At 44.4% G+C, this 19882-nt stretch overlaps 4 protein-coding genes across 4 annotated transcripts; 2 read left to right on the plus strand and 2 right to left on the minus strand.

Annotated features, from left to right (window-relative positions):
• Nucleotides 1-300: 300 nt before the first annotated feature.
• Nucleotides 301-1552, plus strand: LOC128710934 (18S rRNA aminocarboxypropyltransferase). Its single transcript, XM_053805798.1, has 4 exons — nucleotides 301-629; nucleotides 697-881; nucleotides 955-1269; nucleotides 1539-1552. The coding sequence occupies exons 1-4, from the start codon at nucleotides 301-303 to the stop codon at nucleotides 1550-1552; spliced, it is 843 nt and encodes a 280-aa protein (XP_053661773.1).
• Nucleotides 1553-1600: 48 nt separating this feature from the next.
• On the plus strand, nucleotides 1601-15883 carry LOC128711469 (WW domain-containing oxidoreductase). Its single transcript, XM_053806347.1, has 5 exons — nucleotides 1601-1695; nucleotides 1777-2286; nucleotides 2375-2687; nucleotides 15497-15625; nucleotides 15695-15883. Exons 1-5 carry the CDS (start codon nucleotides 1601-1603, stop codon nucleotides 15881-15883), a joined length of 1236 nt encoding a protein of 411 aa, XP_053662322.1.
• On the minus strand, nucleotides 5768-8054 carry LOC128711468 (eukaryotic translation initiation factor 4 gamma 1-like). Its single transcript, XM_053806346.1, has 2 exons — nucleotides 6153-8054; nucleotides 5768-6058 (listed from the first exon to the last, which is right to left on the minus strand). Exons 1-2 carry the CDS (start codon nucleotides 8052-8054, stop codon nucleotides 5768-5770), a joined length of 2193 nt encoding a protein of 730 aa, XP_053662321.1.
• A 271-nt stretch (nucleotides 15884-16154) lies between the features above and the next one.
• LOC128713630 (succinate dehydrogenase assembly factor 4, mitochondrial) lies at nucleotides 16155-16632 on the minus strand. The gene is made up of 2 exons (XM_053808492.1): nucleotides 16566-16632; nucleotides 16155-16423 (listed from the first exon to the last, which is right to left on the minus strand). Exons 1-2 carry the CDS (start codon nucleotides 16630-16632, stop codon nucleotides 16155-16157), a joined length of 336 nt encoding a protein of 111 aa, XP_053664467.1.
• Between the last annotated feature and the right edge of the window lie 3250 nt (nucleotides 16633-19882).

The following is a 19882-nucleotide window of genomic DNA, read 5'->3' on the forward strand; positions in this document are numbered from 1 at the left end:
CTGATGACAATATGTTGAGCTCACGGTCCAGGAAATCTTAAAAAATCCACATAGAAATGAAAAAGCATCCTAGTGAGCTGACAGATTTCTACACCTGTTTGGGGAGCAATGCAATCCAATGTTTACCTCGTTTGCGTTGACAGTCGAGAACGTGTTTTGCAGGGACGATAGAACACAAACAAGCGGAATTTCGGAGTTTCTTTGTAGTTTTAATAGCGCATAGGGTAAGCATACAATAATTCTCACTCATTATAAGATGTGACTTGACCTACCGCAGGTTATCAACTCATTTCAGCCATAATGCATAAATCCCGCGGAGGTGGAAGAGGTCGAAAGAATAACAACTTTCGTAAGCATCGTCCTGATCGAGAGAGTCGCCCCTTGGCTGAGAAATTGTCCGATCTTGCCGTGAATAGTGATTCCTCTTCCGATTCCGAAAAGGAAAGTGATGGATCGTGTTCCGGCCACAGTTCTGGAGAGGAAACAACACCCAAAAGTAAATTCGACATTGGAAAACCGCCCAAGTTTCCCGTTAGCATGTGGGATTTGAAGCACTGCGATCCTAAAAAGTGTTCTGGCCGTAAACTAGCCCGGCATGGATTGATCAAAAACTTACGCCTGGGACAAAAGTGTGTAATGTTTTGGTAGCTGCTTATTAAAAGCCTTCGAAAAAGTAACTCTATTTCATTGTTTTAGATTTCCCGGGCTTGTTTTGACACCCATTGGCGTTAATTGCGTGAGTCCACAGGATAGGGAAATTATAAAATCTTCTGGTATTGCGGTGGTCGACTGTTCGTGGGCTAGATTGGATGAGACTCCGTTCAACAAGATGCGTTCCCCAAATCCACGATTGCTGCCGTTCCTGGTTGCTGCTAATCCGAGTATGCAGCTTCTCGGTTGAGCAAAAATACGGACAAAACTTTAATAATTTAATTATCTTTCATGTTGCGACAGTTAACTATGGAAAGCCATGTAAACTATCCTGCGTAGAAGCGATTGCCGCATCGATGTACATTACCGGCTACAAGCAGGAAGCACTCTGGTATTTAAACAAATTTTCCTGGGGTCATTCGTTCGTGGAGCTTAACCAGGAGCTACTCGATGCATACGCAAACTGTGCAAACAGCAAGGAGATTTTGGAGGTGCAACAACAATATTTGGAAAATGCAAAGGACGAACTGCAAGCAGATCGAAGTTTTCCCAACACCGAATCGGAGGACGAAGATGATGAGACAGAGGAAGAAAGTGATGAAGCGGGCGATGCAAAAAGTATACCGGACACCGGAAAAGAAAGAGAAACTGCGAAAGAAATAGAAACCAAAACATAAAAACCACTTTGTTTGAAACATGCAATATTTCGCCAACGTTCCTTGGATTCCATTTCGTCACCATGGTATTCTTGCCAACTTAAAAACGAAAGAACAGGACGATATTTTTTGCTAACCTCTCCAGCTGTCAACCTTATCGTAAGCCGGCTTTGTTGACATACCGTGTTCGTCAATTGTTTTCCTACCATTTCTTCAGTTTGTGTCGTGCAGAGCCAACGGTGTAGCTACTTTCAGTTTCGAAGAATCGCTTTTCAGCCGATAAAAGCACCAGCATGCCCGCGCTAATGCCGGAATCTGATTCCGAGGATGAGCTTCCTCCAGCATGGGAAGAACGTGCTACGAGTGATGGTTTCGTGTACTACGTAAAGTAAGTCTTCCTTAAGGGAGGCACCGCAACTCGTTCGTGGGCCGTTCTGATTGATTCTTGGTTCTTGCAAAACTATTTTAGCCATCAAAGCAAAAGCACGCAGTGGACTCATCCACGAACCGGAAAGATGAAGCGCGTATCCGGTGAACTACCGCTCGGTTGGACACGCCACATCGAGGAAGACACCCGGAAGGTGATTTTCGTGGAAGAGAAAACGCAACGTAAATCGTACACCGATCCAAGGCTAGCCTTTGCCGTGGAGGAAGCACCGGAGCAGGTTGGCGAATTACGCCAGCGGTTCGACAGTGGAACGAACGCGCTGCAGGTACTGCACGGGCGTGATTTGAATGGCAAGGTGGCCCTCATCACGGGTGCGAACACTGGTATCGGGTTCGAGACGGCTCGCTCGCTCGTTCTGCACGGATGCGAGGTTATTTTTGCCTGTCGGGATGAAAAGTCGACCAAGGACGCGATCGAAAGGATCCGTACGGAAAAGGAAGCTGCCGGACAGCGGTGCAGTTTTGTATCGCTAGATTTGAGTAGCCTTCGCTCGACGAAACAAGCAGCGGAAGAGGTTAAAAAACGCCACAAGTAAGTTCGTGGAAACTGTTCCCCGGGGTGGTGCCAATGAGGGGGTCAAATGATGGTAACATTCATTTATTTTGTTCCTCTTCCACAGGCACATCGACATGTTGATCCTGAATGCGGGAGTATTTGCGCTACCCCATTCCGTCACTGAGGACGGTTTTGAGCGTACATTCCAGGTGAACCATTTGGCACACTTCTACTTGACGAACCTGCTGTCAGATCTGTACGATCATGCGACGCGTATCGTCGTGGTTTCTTCCGAATCGCATCGGATGAGTACGCTACCGAGCGGTGGTGGATTAAGCGAGAGCGATCTTTGTCCACCACAGCACAAATTCTGGAGCATGATTGCGTACAACAATTCCAAGCTGTGCAACGTTCTGTTTGCGGTGGAGCTGGCGAAGGTGAGTAAGGTTGTTTATTATCTTTGTTGCTTTAATCTTATCCTCCACTCGATAGCGATATGAGGATGGGCCTTACTTTATTTGAAAGCTATCCTGGAACATTTATCGATTTTGTTCATAACCTCTCGATCAATTGATGTTTGGTTTGGGTTGATATTTGAATTTGAAAATTACGATTATCAACCTGTTACGATGAAAACGATTTTTGTGTATCTTTCTGTCTCGAGCAATTTTGCTTCAGTTTAGGAGCTCTTGAAACTTGTTACATTTTCATTAGGTGATAAGTAATTTGGTGATATTGTCCAGAAGGCGCACGATAGATCTTCGGTTGCTTGCTGTTACAAATTGAGGCTGCCGTTTATTTACAATGTCATAGGTTTTACATTTTTACATACACTAATTAAATGAGGAAAAACGAAGAAGAATAGACAGAATATATTATTTTGAGGTGTATCCGCCCGATAAAGTAGAGTGCTAATAGTAATAATATTAATAGCGAATGCCAAAACCACGTACAAGGCGTTCCTTATCATCGGCACCATGTCTGAAGTAAACTTAGCGTTATAGCACGATATTTTAACCGTCTTGTTGACTCGCGGGTCTAACGTACCACAAAGAATCGGCACAAGACGGGGGTAGTTCACGGTACAAAGTTTTATTTACTTGAAAGCTGCTACCAGGAACCGTGCCTTTTCATCGGTTTGTAATGGTTTGTTGTTAGAAAACTAGTAAAAATCAGCAAAAATCACCACCTTCGGGAGGTAATATTTCCTGAATGGGTACACTGTATCTTTTCCTGCCGAGTTTGCTGTGTGGTAGATGCGTAACTAAATTCTCGCAAAACTCTTCCAAACGTTTGCGTGCGTTAGGAATGATTCAAACACTAGTAAGGAGTTAAATTTCAAAACAAAGGGTCCCTCCTTTTTTGTCTGCGGACAACTTCTCTTACTGTGAGCCATCATTTCAGTATAAAATAGGATACTTTCCCTGGTATGTCCGATAGTGAGTTCTTGCTTATCCCGATACCTTCGCTGCAATAAACCACTGCGACGAAGCATGACCCTCCGCAACCGCCCACTACAGTGAAGATATACAGCAACTGTTAGACCAGGCCGGGTGTTACTTATTAAGAGCTATGGCAATTACGCTTAGTAAACAGTAGTGAAAATTATGAAAATTACAAATACCATCATTTTTTACCATAAAAGTTACATTTTCTTAAAAAACAGAGCGAGAATTTAGTTGCGCACCTAGCAGTAGCTTGCCGCTACTTGGAAGATAGTACAACATGGGCATGTTCGGTGACCTCTACTTTGCTGTGCGATATGAGTGGATTGTATAGCATGCCAGTTGCATACGTTACACCGCAACAACAGTAGTCCCTTCAAATTCGTTTAATTTTAAAACCCTAATTATCATCTAATGTAGCTTAATGACATAACTAGGTAATTTTACTCCACTGTGTTTTTTATCTCTCTTTGCTAAACTATACTCTATTAACGCGCGTGTGGTGGCTGTTGATAATGATTAATGTCCGACGACAAAATTCTTCCCTCTATTTATATCTCCCTTTTTCTCTCGCTCTCTTCTTCTTCCTTTCGCTCCACGCATTATCCAGAGTTTTTATTGTGTTTCGATTAATATTAAAAAAAAACGTAATATTCATAGAAGAGTACTTCCCTTATATTGCGCTCATCAGTACACTGTACACTGTGGTGACTATAATATTTATTTCATGCCTTGCTGCTTGTCAGCTTTTGCTTCATCGGGAATCTACTCCGTTTTACTACTGCTATTCCCAGGGAACCAAGTTTTGTTGTGAAGAGTACACTGTTGCGTGCAACAGTTTGCATTGTTTGAGTTGTTCCTGCTTCATTGCTTTTATGGTTTACTATTCTATTTGCTAGGTTACTCTTTCCGATACCTTATAATGATCCTATACCATTACCCTGGCGTAGAGTTGTTGTAAATGGTTTGTTTTTTTTTCACTTCCTTCTTTTTACACACATTACACAGTGCGGAAACTGTAATTGCGGAAGCAGCTTCCGCGCTGTGAACCACTGTTTTCTTGCTGCTATTTCTGTTGCTGCTGGTTTTGGCTTATAACCGGAATCTTAAAGATAACACCTCACTCACAATTTGCAATCGGTTTGTGTCCTAACTAATCAACTATGTATACATATAGTAGTACGGATTTTTTTTTATCGAGTATATCTCTTCAATGAAGCATTCTTTTACCTGGAGTACTCTTATGTGGAAGGTTTCATTTCTCTATTTCTCTCTCTCTCTCTGTTATTCTTGGTTCGCATAATTTTTCTCTTACCACATGCCAAAATCTATCTGGAGATGTAAATTCCAGCAGGTCAGTAGAATCTCCAATATCTCCCTTCGGAAAAGGGTGAATGCCAATTAAGAGCACGAAGTATCAAGAGTATAGGGTTGTAACTTTCAAATTGATGTGCTGCGATAATATTGGTGTGCGATCATTGCCCCCTTTCTCTCACGATTACAATTACACAACATACATTGAATTTTAGTGCTTGCATCATAAAATGTGCCTACCTTAACTCTGTACCGAGGAGTTTTTCAATATTTCCTTATTTCTCTCTCGCTCTCTCCACACATGGCCATTATACGAAAAGATCCTAAATTGCAATCCCATGTTTGTGGTTAGTGAGATAGTTCATGCGTATCTTACAGATACAGTTACCTGTCTTCCTGCTCGTTATATATGCTTCGTTACTTCCGGTCACGATCAGCTGACATTTGATACTAAATTCTCCCTCCCTCGTTCTCTCCACCCGATTCAAAACTTCCAAAACTCGTTCAAAAATTATGTCAAAAATAAAGCAGTTGGAGATAAGTCCACATGACGATCTCCTCCCTCAAAAAGAACAGCAAAACATTTGAATTTCCACGTCGTGTCCTGCTTTTCCTACATTAATCCTGCGCCAGCGCTATTTTGCAGTTTCACTCGAAGATTTTGTCCTTCCTTGCTTATGTGTTTTCCCCCCAATTACGGATGTGCAATTGTGGACGATGGGCCGGGGCACGATGACACGATGGGAATAACCTCCTTATCAGAAATAGCTACTGCTGCGGCCCTGGTAATGTTTTTTGGAATTGTTTCCTCCACCTCCACCGCCACCGCCACCACCTTTCTTGTTGTTAGATTTGGGGCCACCACCGCTGCCACTGCCGCTGCCGCCACTGCTGCCACCACCGCCCATCGGGCCGGATGCACCGAAGAAGCTCGGTGGTTGTGCAGCCGCGTCTTCCGGGTTCAGCGATGCGAACACATTGGTTGTTTTATTCCAACCCTGGAACATAGAGGCTGATCCGAGACGTGTCTCACCGGGAGGTTTGGAAACCTATAGTACAAGTAGAAGAGAGTAATTTTAACCAACTCACACCAACGATTAGAGGGGGGGCTAACCACCATTTCTAGGGAGTATCAATACCTACCGCAAGGTTTATCTTCTTCGGGTCAATCGATGGCATGGTCCAGGTATTGTTATTGCGATTGTTGACAGGTAGCACAAATCCATCTTCATCGACCAAACGCTTGTTCTTCGAGGCACTTCCGCCTCCACCACCTCCATCACGGTCACCACCGGTACGGCCACGGGGCAGCTTATAGCTGAGCATCCAGTTCTTGTTCTCTTCCGCTTCCACTTCGCGCTGGATCTGGACTCTCGTTTTCGGTGCGTGCTGCGCATGCTTCCCTCGCCATTTATCCTTACGCAGATCGAGCAGATCCATGATCATGAACCGGATACGGTTACACACCGGTTCACCGTTCGACAGTAGTTTTTTACGTTCCGATATCTGCTGCAGCTTGTCGAAGCAATCCTGCAACGTGCGGCCCTGCGAGTCCTCGATGCGCGCCCCGATTGTCGTGAGCAGCTTGCAGACACACTCGAGCGATTCCTCGTCCAGCATGCTGTCCTGCAGTAGCAGCATGACGCAGCTTACCATCGTGTTCGTACCGAGCTGCTCCTGTTTGTATAGCGCACCGATGAATCGAATCGTGCCGAGGGCTCGCCTTCGAATGCGATTCGTCTGTTCTTCGAGCTCCATCTTCATCTCTTCGGTCTGTTCCGCCGTCTGTTCGCCCTGTTCCGTGCGCTTTTCGTTCTGTTCCTGCAGATCCGTGTTTGTTTTGCACTCCTTATGGTGCTTCTCGAACTCCACCTGACACTGCGAGATTAGCTGACGCTTCAGATTCATCACCGTGTCCGATCCTTTTGTCTTGACAATGATTTCCGTACCGAGCTCCTTGCACAATTGCGCGTATGTGTCGGAAAAGTTCGGCTCCATGATGGCCTTCTCGAACAGAATTTTGATACAGTTGCCCAACCGCTCCTCGGTATCAATCGTTAGCTGCTTGATCTGTTCCTTCAGCACGCCAAAGTTTTCGGGCGTCAGTTTGTTCAGTGCGCTGCGGAACTCACGCGACAGCTGCTGGGTTGCCTCCGTTTCGGGATCCAACTTTACCTTCGGCATCATGAACGATGGCTTCCAGGCGTTGGCAGAACCTTTCAGCTTTACCTCCTCGGTGATGTTCAGGCTCACCTTGATCATTTGCCCGTCGGTGTCGTCCGCACCGCCCGGTCCACCGGCAGACGAACGGGTGGACATTTCCTTCGCGGACAGTCGGCCACGGTACGGGGCACGATTCATCGGTGGCCGGCCACTGCCACCGTCTGCTCCCTCGCCAAACGGTGGACCACCGAATCCCATACCCCTCATGAACGCGGGCAGCAGACTGTTATCCTGTCCACCACCGATATTTCCAACACCGCCACCACCACCTCCCCTACCACCAATATGACGGGACGAGGAAACGAACGTACCCGGGCTCGATTTCAGCAGCGATTTACAAACGTCCGGTATCGTGGTTGGTTTCTCACGCCCAATTGCCGAATCCTTTAGCGAAAGCAGCAGATCGAGGGAATATTTCTTGCGTGCACCGTTTACCGCATCCTCGTTCAGCTTTTCCGACGTACGGCGGATGCGCTTGCCGATCGATAATGGACCACCGGGTCCGGCAACACCACCCGTTGGGGTGGTTGGAGTAGCCGGTTCCGAGCTGTTATTGTTACCGACCGTACTGTCGGTCGCTGCTGTTTCATCACCATCAGCACCGGTGCTGCTGCTGCTGTTATTGTTCAGCTTGTTTTCCTCCAGCGAGCCACCAGCCGATGCCGTTTCATTTTCACCATGTTCACCCAGCGTACCGTTCAGGCTAAGCTTCGATACCGTGTCCGCTACCAGATCGATCTTGTTGTTGTTATCCTCCTCTTGGCGCTTTTCCGCCACCGTCGACTGTGCCAGCGTGGCGACATCGCCACTATCGGTTGCCATGGTTCAGACGGTGCTAAACTTCCTGCCCTCCTGTTGTCCGGTCTGTTCGCTTTCGTACACTGTACCACACCCTCCTCCAGGTTGCAAACTACGCTTCCAGTAACGAACGAACCCCCTTTCCGCCTGGCTAGACCACGACTCTTGACGTGCTAGCGAATTTTTGGGGGAAGCTCCTTAGTGGATGTGGAAGCCTTTTCTTGGCAGTGTCTTGTTTGTGTTGCTGGAGCTTGTGTTGTGATTGGACGGCGAAAGGTTTCTAATTCTATGACAAACGCACAACTTTGTTAAACAGTCTCTTGGGTACAATACGCAGGCAGGTATGAATGAACAAAAAAAACGTCCGTCTTGTTTAAGTATGGCTCCGTTGGAATATGAGTGCTTCTTTCACACTCTCTCTCTCGCTGCTCAATAAAACAGTTGATAGGTAGTGTTGGTGACGATTTCCTTAGCTACTGAGCTAGTGTGCCACCATCGTATGTGGATGATCTACTAGCCGGTAAAGCGTTTCGTCACGTTCCGTTGTGTTAATCTGCAGTAGAGAAAAGGAAGAGAGAGAAAAAATAAGATAGGATGAGCCTTGTGTATAAATATGGAACGGGCTGACACCTGTTGAAGAATAGTAACGAGTTGACTCTGATTTGAGGCCAGCTCTCTTTGCGTGTTATCATCATTGTGATGACGTTGCGCATCTTACAGTGCGCATCGCGTACCCCCCGGTTCCGCGGACGGAACCACCCACTTCAAGCAAAACTCATCTCTCAATCGAGAATCCGGTGGTTGGTGGCGAAGTTTGCATATAGCTCATCATGGGAGATTCGTCTGATGATGAGGAGGGGATGGTCATGGGAGGTTCGGAGGTTTGATGTTTTTTTTCTGTGCTGGCAGATGCATTGGGCCCGGCTTTCGTTAGATCATTCCCTGCTGGGTTCCGTTGAATTTTCACCCGTCAACCAGAAGAAAAAAAACGGTCAACGACGGTGTTCTTGTCTTTTCTATTTTTATCATTTGCATGGCACAACCGCCCGCGCCTGTGTGTGACACGGACACTGCTGATGTGTGTTGGTGATAATTTCACCCACTATGTTTTCGATGTGTGTTTTTTTTTCTTCCTCTACAATAAACACAGGTAACCATTTTCATTAGGTGGAAACAAAAGAGTAACATTACACCCTTATCAATTGCCAATTGTTTCACGCGCAATAATTGGATTGATAATATGAGACACTATTACAACCCACCAGAAGGAAACTTTTAATCAAGGAAAGCTTGTAAATTCGGGAAGCTCTCACTATAAATTAAATCTTTTTTTTCCCAAAATCACACTGACGTTGTGACTCAACCATGATCATGAGGATGAGAGAATTGGTTGTATTTGTGGTACACGACCGTGAGAGCGTGTGGTGGTTAGGTGCTTTGTCTTTTTTTTTTCGCGCACAGGTGAAAGTGAAATCACCGTGCGAAATGGTGACTGGGTTTTGCAAGTCCACTAAGTCGGATAACTTAATTACCTCCTCAACTAACGACTCTCCACTTTGAAACTCGCTCTAAAGTGTTACACACGTGTCGTGCGTTGGTGCGATGCTGTGAATGTTTCACTGTTACACGTTTAGGTCGGTGCATTTAGGCGCATGTTTGAAGCAACGATGGAGGCCTTTCTTCAAGGTCGTTATGAACAAGTGCAGAAAGTGGTCCAGATGTCTGCACAGAATACGATAGGCGAGAGCGAGCGGAGAGTTGAGATATCCGATCCAACCTGCAAACCGGGTTGCAATAATTATGATCTCACGCTGGTCTACTACTACTACTGCTACCTTTACTGCTACCAACCAGGTATGCGTACAAATCTTGGTGTGGTAGTTTTGGGACCCCCGTCATCGTGCTGCACATGTGGAATTGCATGGAAAGGTTTTTGTTTTTCTTGTTCTTGTCCCGCATTGCCACACGTTCACGGTACACAGTTAATTTGATGAAAATTTCGCACGCAACACACTGCAACAAAGTGTGGAAGCAGCATCGAGCAATGAGCGAAAATCCTGTCCAAATGGAGTTTGCAGAAACTTGTGCGAACAAAACCCGCCGTGAGACTGTTGCTTGGGTTTCTGAGGGTTTTTTTTTTGTCTGTTCTTCACTACACAGTCGTAGTGGGGTTATGCGAGAAAAGTGTGTCTTTCTAGTTTGTTTCAAGTGTTACATCCGTGTTACCTTCATCTAGCGGCGTGCTTAACACGACTCAATAGAAATAATTTCCCTTAGCTAAATTACACAACGTTGCATATCATGAAATATGATCACGGAGTGGATTGATCCGCAGATTGATCCTTGATCTACCGTACGTCACCAACCCAACGGCATGATCATGATGTGTAACATATTACTGATCGATTTCACTCCATGCACAATGATGAATTAACTCCATGAAAGAGACGCATGTCTGGGCAAAACTTTCATTCATTGCAGCATTCCAGTCCGACACATGAAAGAAAAATGGTTCAAACGGAGCTAGTCGCTGGTACGAGGTATTGGATGCTTGCGTGATGCATTTTACTCTGCTGCCGTACGCGGACCTCCGTTTTCTAACTCCTCTATCTGGGGATCGCTATCCGTTGGATACTGTTGTGTGTCTTCCTATAGACATACGGGGGGACGGGAGTATTTCCCCCTTTTATCCGGCACACCTGACCAGCGGATTGGAATTCGTTTCTTCGCCTCTTCTCCTTGGATTGTAATGTCCGGAGCGGAGGGACTTGATGATGATGTCCGCTATCTTTAAACCCGTTGCAAAAACACTCTACCTACTTTATGTGGGCTAGAGCTGTACACACACACATACACACACACGATGCTCTAGTTTTTCTCTTTCAATGGGTCATAGCTTTATATATCTCTTTCGCTCTGTTTCGCTGTTTTTTTATGCATTTTGGAAATTCGCTGGCGTGTACGTGTTTCCCGACCGGTGAATGATACGGTTTGCGTTTTTTTTTCTTTCCAGTGCGCTGCCACACGCGCCTGGAATTTGAGGTCACATCATGGATAACTATTATGTGTTATGTGCTTTAACATCCAACTAACTATCTTCTACACTGTCGGTACCGGGTAGTGGATTTATGTTATACTTTTGTTTGGAACACGAAACTTTATCCTTGTTCGATTGAATTATAGACACTCCGTGCCTTCTTTATTTATTTAATCTATTGTATCTACTAGGTTCAGTCATTTTAACTGATATGTTTCCTCTTAAGAAACATTTTTGGAGTTCAAGCATTTTACTGTAGTTGATGGATTATTTCGTTCAACACATCTCTTCTATAGTACGAACTCCAAACTTACTATCTCTTGCGTACAGACAACGTTTGTGTTTCAACTCAACAAATTCAATTGGAAACAAAACGGTACCAGCAAACTGACAATGTGAAGTTACCGGAGAAAGCTTTTTCGAATGGCATAGCCACAAAACGATCGAAACTGCATTTTAATCGCCTCAAGCAACCAGTATTGGAAAGCTCTCGTCCCTTCGTAAATGCCATAGTGAAGCATACCTGAAATACAAGCGAAATCATTTTTCGTGTTCACGTTGCTCTTGCTGTGGAAGCATGGTGGTGCCTACCTATTTTGGGGCTACACATAGGAAGAGGAAATTGCACTTCAAAGATTACTGAATGGAAAGGGAGAACTCTAGGCACGAGCCCCGTTGTATGTTTTCATAACACGACCTTCAGAGGACGAATCGATATGGAAAGGTGTAAAACACATGAACCCCCGACATACTGCTGCTGCAGAGCAAGTGAATGTCACTGCACTCGGGTTCCCGATTCCCAGCTCCTTCCCCGTATTCATCCGTGCTATACTCCGCATGTGTTTGTTTGCAGCGAATAGATTGAGTGAAAATGTTTTCCCGAGTCACTTTTGCCAGACAACAAAAGCATCGTTTGTCTGTGTGTACTGCAAATAACGGACCACCAACCCAGCTGCCCTCATGTGTCTTTGTCGGGAGAACCATAAACTGCAGTTGCTTCAAAAGACAAAACACACATCTTAAAACGAGATCTAGAAATAGGGTGGAGCTTTTCTTCTTCATATTTGGCACAATGAACTGTTTAGGTCATGCGGTTTATGCACTTAAGGTAAACCAATGTATCCCACTAAGAACTCACAATCTTGCGTTGTGTTAGACCGAACCTTAATCGTTCGTCATTAATGTGGCGTTATAAACACAGCCCGGATGGTTTTGTTATTTTTTGACCTAGAAAAGGTCGATCGCTTCGTTACTCCTTATTCCTCAACACTGCAAAACCAGTGTGTTTATGGATGCTGTATGTCGTATTTAAACTACAAATAAACAAAACCACTGATAGAAAAAAAACGCCTAGCCTTCGTTGGCTTATCAATTCAAAGCCTCCTATTCTTTAGCGAAACAGCTGACACTAACATTCATTGCTTTGAATTGCATGCGATGGCGAAACTCATTCCGATCTTGGTGCTCTTGGCATGCCTTTCTTTGTGTGTCCTTTTTTCAAACTAGTAAGACTAGTAATTCTAGCGACAAAAAAAAATCGCTACGTTGGCATATTTCATTCATGATTCCACGATGTCTGTCTCTTTCGCTCACTCTCCCTCTTTGCCCCTTTTCTCTCTTCATAGACTTTATACCGCTCACTTCTGACGAAAACTCCGTCAATAAACTGCCGAGGCACCTACACTACACACGTCCACACGGTGAGCGCTTATGCAACTCTCCGATTGCTATGTGCACCCCCAAAAAAGGCGAACACATCACACGTGTACAAGGTGGAGGCAATACAATACACCCCAAGGGAAGATAAGTCTCAGCAACCGAAATGTGTGTGAAAGTTTATCATTTTCCCAGCATGGCAGGGTCTGAGACAGTTGCTGACTTCTTCTACAACTTTTGTTCCATTATCAAACATATTCCTTGGAACCTTTGAAATGCATGCGAAATGTAGTGCAATGTCGGGCGCAGAAACGGAGTGCAGTAGTAGCTTGTAACACACATATCTGCACACACACACACGCACGCCCGCCCCACGAGGCACAATAGAGCGAGACAGATCATCACTGCATCGCGTGGTGTGTTCCGCGGAATGATTACTCCGTCGCCGTGCAATGCGTGTGTTGGCGTACGTGTAGTGGTGTGACTCGAATTCGCAAATTTCGGTAGGATTTTTTGTCTGTCACGTCATTTGGCTGAGGTCTTCTGGTTTCTCTGTGCTGTGTGTTGGTGTGTATTTAAACTTCTCCACTCATTCGTTCGCTGCTGACCATGAACGGGGACTAAAATGAAAAGAAAATTGCAAGGCACACGTGTGTATGGATGGATACACACTCACACATATATATCTATACCACAGCCACTCGCCGTTTTGACATGTCACCTTTTGGTAAAGGGCACGCAAGACTTCTTTACGAGTTTTGCATTGGAATGTCCTTTCGAAAGTACGTCTTCACTATCAAGCCATACTGTGACACGTAGACAGAGCGTGCTACTGTTGCTGTTTGATGCTGGACATTCGTATGGATCCTTCTGAACGCGCTAGTGTAGCGGCACCACCACGGCAGGGTTATTCCTGAGGTGCGATAAAGACGGCACAACAAATTCACGCACACACACACACACTCACACACAGGTACACTCACGCACACGCTTTCAACAGATATTACGCACGGTAACGGGGCACGGAAGATTCACTTTTCATTTTAGCACCACGGACACACACTACCACGTCGATGACGGCATTCCACACAATCGCAAATGTCGACGTAAATGAGGTGTGGGTTTTTTGTCCATGGCACGACAATCTAACCTCTATTATCATGGTGGTGTGTGCGGTAGTAGTAGGCTGGGTTGTGTTGTAGGGTTGCTGCGATGGTGTCATTAGCGAAAAACGATAATTGCGCACGCGGCTTACTCTTTGACCAATTGTGTTTTTTTTTTAATACAAAAGAAGGTTGCAAAATAGTACATTCGTTCGTTTGTGTGTTGTATGTGCGCCTCTTTCTACGCACGCAACACTCAATGAAAACAACACACAATCACACTAAACGGGACCTCCTATTTTGCCCGTCAATGAAAGAAGAGCAAATTACGCACACGTGCGTGTTAAAATGACAGCTGCTGCGTTTCTTGCTTCTTTCCTCCACGGTAACGATCCGGTACCGTCTGCATAACTATCCCTTTCCCCCATCCACATTACCAACCGGAAAGGGTGCCGGAATTTGACGAGATTTCCCTCTTGAATTCGGGACCAATTTCTCACCTTTCCGGGACTTTTTTCCAGTGTTTTACTGCGTACCTATCAAACTCTGATTATTGCGTTATAGAGAGAAGGAAAGAGAGAGAGAGAGAGGGGGAAAATGTAAGCAACAAAGAGAGCATAAACTGCCCGCAAAATTAATTGCCAACTTAAAAGGCTTTATAGAGATCTAAAAAGGTTTAGAAATTATGGTCCAGTAAAGAAACTTCAACAATCGTGGACTTCAGCCCCAATCCATTGGATCCACAGTGCTGACAGTGACGGGGGAGTCTCATTTTGTCTCTTTCCGGTTTCTTGCGGGGACGGAGAGTGTCGTGTAATAGCTGATACAGGCTACCAGAAGTCACCTTTTTCTCCCCCAAGTTGATGAATTGTCGTCCGAGACATTTCCTTTTTTATCAATTTGAAGCTGTTATCCTTTGGTCGTGTGTATTACTTAAGATACGCAATCACACTTTGCTACCTTTCACAAAGTTCCCAAACATCCCCGGACCCTTGCTCTTGTTCGGGAGGACATGAAGCTCCTGATGATGATGACGACTGAAATGGTGGCAATATAGCGGTTCAAATACCATGAAGAAAATCATCTTCGATCGTTTGGGGACACCACAAATTGACTGCTTTTGCTAGCAAAGAAAAAAAAACACTATCTCCACCCATTTCCCAACCTCCTGCTTGTGGCCCACACAGTATCTCTCACGCACGCATGTGAGCCCGCGCACGCACACACGCGTACACAGGTTTGGAAATAAATACCTTTCACGATTTCAGCACACTGGAACACCAGGTAGGCGACGCTCGATGTAATGTTCTACCGACAGATTGGGGGAAAAGCTTACAACTTTGTTCGTTTTCCGCGAAAAGATTGCACTACTTTGTGTGTGTTCTGGCAATAAAACACGCAATATTTTACGGATTTTTAAGATTTGGGGGCTCCTGCTGCACCACACCGTGTAACGTGGTGCAGATTTCAAAAGGATTGCAAAATGGAATCACTACTGTCAAACTGGGGGTTGAAGCTGTCATTGGCGTTTGAGAACTGTCTACGGTAGAGACGGTTGGATCAAGTTATCATTTGTCCACCATCATGAATCGATGTTTGACAGTTGATGGTTGGTTGTCGGCTACGTAAAATCTTCTAAAATATATTTGTTTCAAACAATTTCTTTCTAGCGCTGGAAATCCAGAGGCATCTCGGTTTTTGTGCTCCATCCAGGTAATATGGTTTCGTCCGCACTTTCCAGAAACTGGTGGTTCTATCGCTTCCTTTTTGGTTTGGTTCGTCCGTTCACCAAATCACTGGTAATGTAAAACGAGTAAATTTTCCCGTTAAGGCTTTTAAAATATTTAATTATAATTATTTTGTTTTAGCAACAAGCCGCTAGCACCACCATTTACTGTGCAACTGCCTATGAATTGACCGGATTGACCGCACTTTACTTTAACAACTGTTACGTGTGTGATCCGTCCGGTGCATCCAAGAACGAACAGCTCCAGCAAAGCTTGTGGGAATTGAGCGACAAAATGATCCAACGTGTGATGGGAATGGAGACCCAATAAAAACAGGTAAATGTCTGGTAAAACATTGTAGTCCGGTCTACTGACGAACTAAAATACATCCCATTTATTGTGCAACAACGTGATGCAGCTTGGCGTTCAACACGATTGCTAACACGATGACATAATATTGCCTGCCTTGATATATCAACAAACTGAATTAACTTCACATCTATTCTAACATCTTTGTTTAAACAGGATAGATCTTCTAAATGCTAACATCCAAACGTACTAAAAATCAAAATAAATTATCCACACAGTGTGTGTTCGCATGTTAAAAGTCACTAACACGGCCCTTGCGCTCCCAGTCCCCGTATCGGGTCGGTTCCGGTCCTTTCGGTCCACCGATTTCGCCCGTGGCTGGGTTTGTATTGTTTGGGAACGGTTCTAGAGGTTCTTTCTCCTGGTACGGATGCTTGCCGACGATTTCATCTAGCTTACCGATGGGAGTTTTCTCGCGCAACTTCTTCTGGAACTCTTCCATCCGCGGACTAACCGGTTTATCCGTTGGTGGTTTGTTGGTTGAGAAGGACAGCGAGGGAACTACGGTTGCAAAGAATAGCACGCATGAAATTACTAACAATACGCAATGCAGTATTCGATTACGAGGGCAATCAAGAGCGGTGCAAGCGGTCCAGCGAAGGGATGCTGCGCACAGATCACATACCGGCAAACACGCACTTACCAAGATTGACCACGTATACGTGCCGGATGGAGGAGGAGAACTTATTCAACAACACCTTGGAAGTCATCCTGCCTGGAAATGAGGTGGTTTTGTGTTGCTCAAGCGTTTGCAAATGTGTCCCGCGAGCAATCAATCTCGTGGGAAATGATGTTATGTTTTGTTTTGAAATAGCCACAGCAAAAGAAAAAATGAACGAATTTGGAGTGAGCAGAAAATTGAAACGTCAATAGGACAACAGTTCATGTTGGTGGGTAGGAATGTCACGGCTGTGTTGTATTCTTCTCCTGAGGCAATGGTCGTGGCTGTTGAAAACAAACCGGTGAAATGCATGAAACATTTCAGTTTCAATGGTTGAAATTATTGGGAATCTTTCATGAAACATTTCATTATACCCTTATTTTTGATTAAATCGTTGGTTCATTTCTAATACTTATCTTTCTTTTATTTTTAGAGACAATTCATAAGAACATTACGTGATGCAGTTCTTTCGATGTTATTCTCATGATGTGACTATCTCTTCACCTTAAAGAATCTACTGCATTACACTTCTACATGCATGCAACCAAAAACTATTCCGAACATTTTCCTCTAGATTCTTCTAGATTCTTGAAGTTAGACCAAATAACTAAGTCAGTTGCGGACATGGATATTTTGTATTGTAATATCTTAGAACAGGCATTGAGGTTCATGTTAATTTGTCTCATAATTATATTTTTATATGTCTATGAAGTAGTTTTTAAGCTAATTAAATTGATATTTATACACTAACCGGAAACAGCAAAGAAGATCTGTTATTCGGTAACAGTAAGACACAAATAATTAAGGGAACCGACAATCAGTACGTCCATTTTCACTGCTAGTACAACCATTCCCCCATTCAACAATGATCACAATTCGTAATGAACATCCCAACTCCACCCTCACAAGTGGTAGCCATTCGGGTGCATAGTAAGATTGCAGAGCAGGGTAACCATAACTGTACGCGCGCACACCCGCGATGCGTAATGGAGAAATTTGATTTATCCGGCCCGATGCACCGAAGCCTTCGCGCCGAGTGGAAATAATCTACCCGTTTACAGGAGCATGTGTCTGTGTGTCTAGAGGCATTTACGTCTGGTCTAGAGATGTATTTTCCATGTTCCACACGGCAGGGACCTTAAAATAGATCCGGACGGGGAAGATACGCAACGAAGCGATAATGCTGTCCCATCCAGAAACGGACCACCACCACCCATCCAGTATTACCACCAAGAGACGGACCAAAACGTAGACGACCATAGGGACGACGATGTGGGATCTTTCAAATGCCACAGCACACAGCCACACACGGTACGAGCGGGGACGAAAATGGTGCACCGTTTTGACGATTGGAAGGGACCACGATATAATCACTTTTTGATGCATGTTGAGCAAGTGCAGTTTTCCCATTATCCGGCTTTGTTTGGAGGAAATGAGCGACAGATGTGTGTGTCTCTTTGTTACACCTTTGCCGAACAAGAGGAGACCCTGCTAGGAGTATAGATACCTGCACAAACATGTTAAAATTGATGGACCTTTCAGTAGTATTTTAAGTGGCTCGTTAAACAGCGGACCACTTAGTGTAGGCTATGAGCCCGGTACTAATCGTCCCCGGCACGCGCAGCTGGGTTGTAAAGAGTGTACAAATTTCACATGTAATGCATGCGATCACGGTGATCGCAGATCGGTGCGTTACTTTGTTACCATTTATGGCTGTTATTAACAGGTGCGTATGTGCTTTAGGATGAGGTTTTGTTGTATTTAAACAAATATTTACATTTGGAACATGGATGCAGGGGTCGTCAGGCTTGAATGCTACCCAAATGGGGCAATATTTAAGTTGTTGAACAAGAGGCTCTCACTATTTCTTTTTAAATTGTCGACATTTTGCTTTCTTTCTGCTCATGATATAAATGAAGATCGCTCAGTAGGAGTATCGAAAGGTTTGGTAAACTGGTTTTAAATTTGTGCATGCCATGAACTATTCGTTCTCAATCGCTTTTCGCAGGTTACAAAGAAGAATAGAGACCCCGAATAGAGACCCATCAGACCCGGAATGTTCATGTTGAGCCAATTAGGACATAATACACCCTATGTTTTCGATTATAAAGCGTATTTTATCCCATTAATGTTGAAAACGTAAGCGAATGCAATGAAAATTGTCGGAACAGCTTCAACACTCATGTTTTCAATTTTGAGTCCTTGAATTGCTTGCGAGTGTACCTATACGAGTGTTATATTTGTTAATTAATTAAACTTGAACCTTTTCATGTATTGCTTCCTTGTCGGCCCACCTCAACAGGTCTACGTTTGCAGTATTTGGCTTTGTTAACCCATAGCTGGATAATCAACCCTGCGTACGAGAGAATGGTCGGGATGAGATTTTGGACCAATACACCACCGGCCCACCCGCATTTCTTGTATCAAACTCACAAAATTTGAATGGTTTGATCGTGTCATGCATGCCATGACCCATCATAAATAAAATAGGCTTTATTATTATAGAATAATCGCAATCATCTTTTTGAAAGCGACTAAGCTCATCCACAATCTATGTTGGACGGTCTTGCCGAGATGCTAAAGAATTGTAAAAGGACAAGAGCAGAAACAAACACACTTCAGCGTGTTCCATAGATAATTTATTTGTTAAAGTATAAAGAAGAAGGTAAAAAAAACATACCTTCATATCTTTCCCACTCGTACAAAATGGTGGGAAGTATTCTATAAGATGTACGGCGATTTGTGGCCTGATAGGCGAAGATGCACAAAGAGGTAGTAAACCGCTTTTTGCTATAATTTTAAAGGGAATAGGAATAGAAAAAGAGGCATCTTGTCGACAGAATTCCGTCCCGTAATTATGTAAATGGTTCAATTTATATAAGAACCTTCATACCTTATAATAAGCCCGCCCTGTTGATGTGTTCAAACTTCGGTCAGTCATTAGCACATCATTGCATGTGCTATAACACCATTACACTTAAAGCATTGAGCAAAATGCCCATGTTTTTGTCGCATGTTTGAAAACATCACGCACCTCGATCAGAACGCGTTTGTGTAGGGAACGTCCGTGGGGTACGGTGGGTCGAATGCAGCAGGCCTTGCGTGTACTAAATTTGACAGTGATGAAAAGTTTGCACAGCAAAGCAATGGTGCAGGGAGGGAAATTTAAAGCATTCATCCGACATGACGAAAACGGACAAACGGAGGCGTGGAATTCGCTGCGGATGATGATTCATATTAATTACAAAATGGAATATTTGGAATGATTCATAATTTAAGAATATAGAGAAAGACATCGG

This window comes from Anopheles marshallii, chromosome 3 (assembly GCF_943734725.1).
Source record: "Anopheles marshallii chromosome 3, idAnoMarsDA_429_01, whole genome shotgun sequence".
In the NCBI taxonomy this organism is placed as follows: Eukaryota; Metazoa; Arthropoda; class Insecta; order Diptera; family Culicidae; genus Anopheles; species Anopheles marshallii.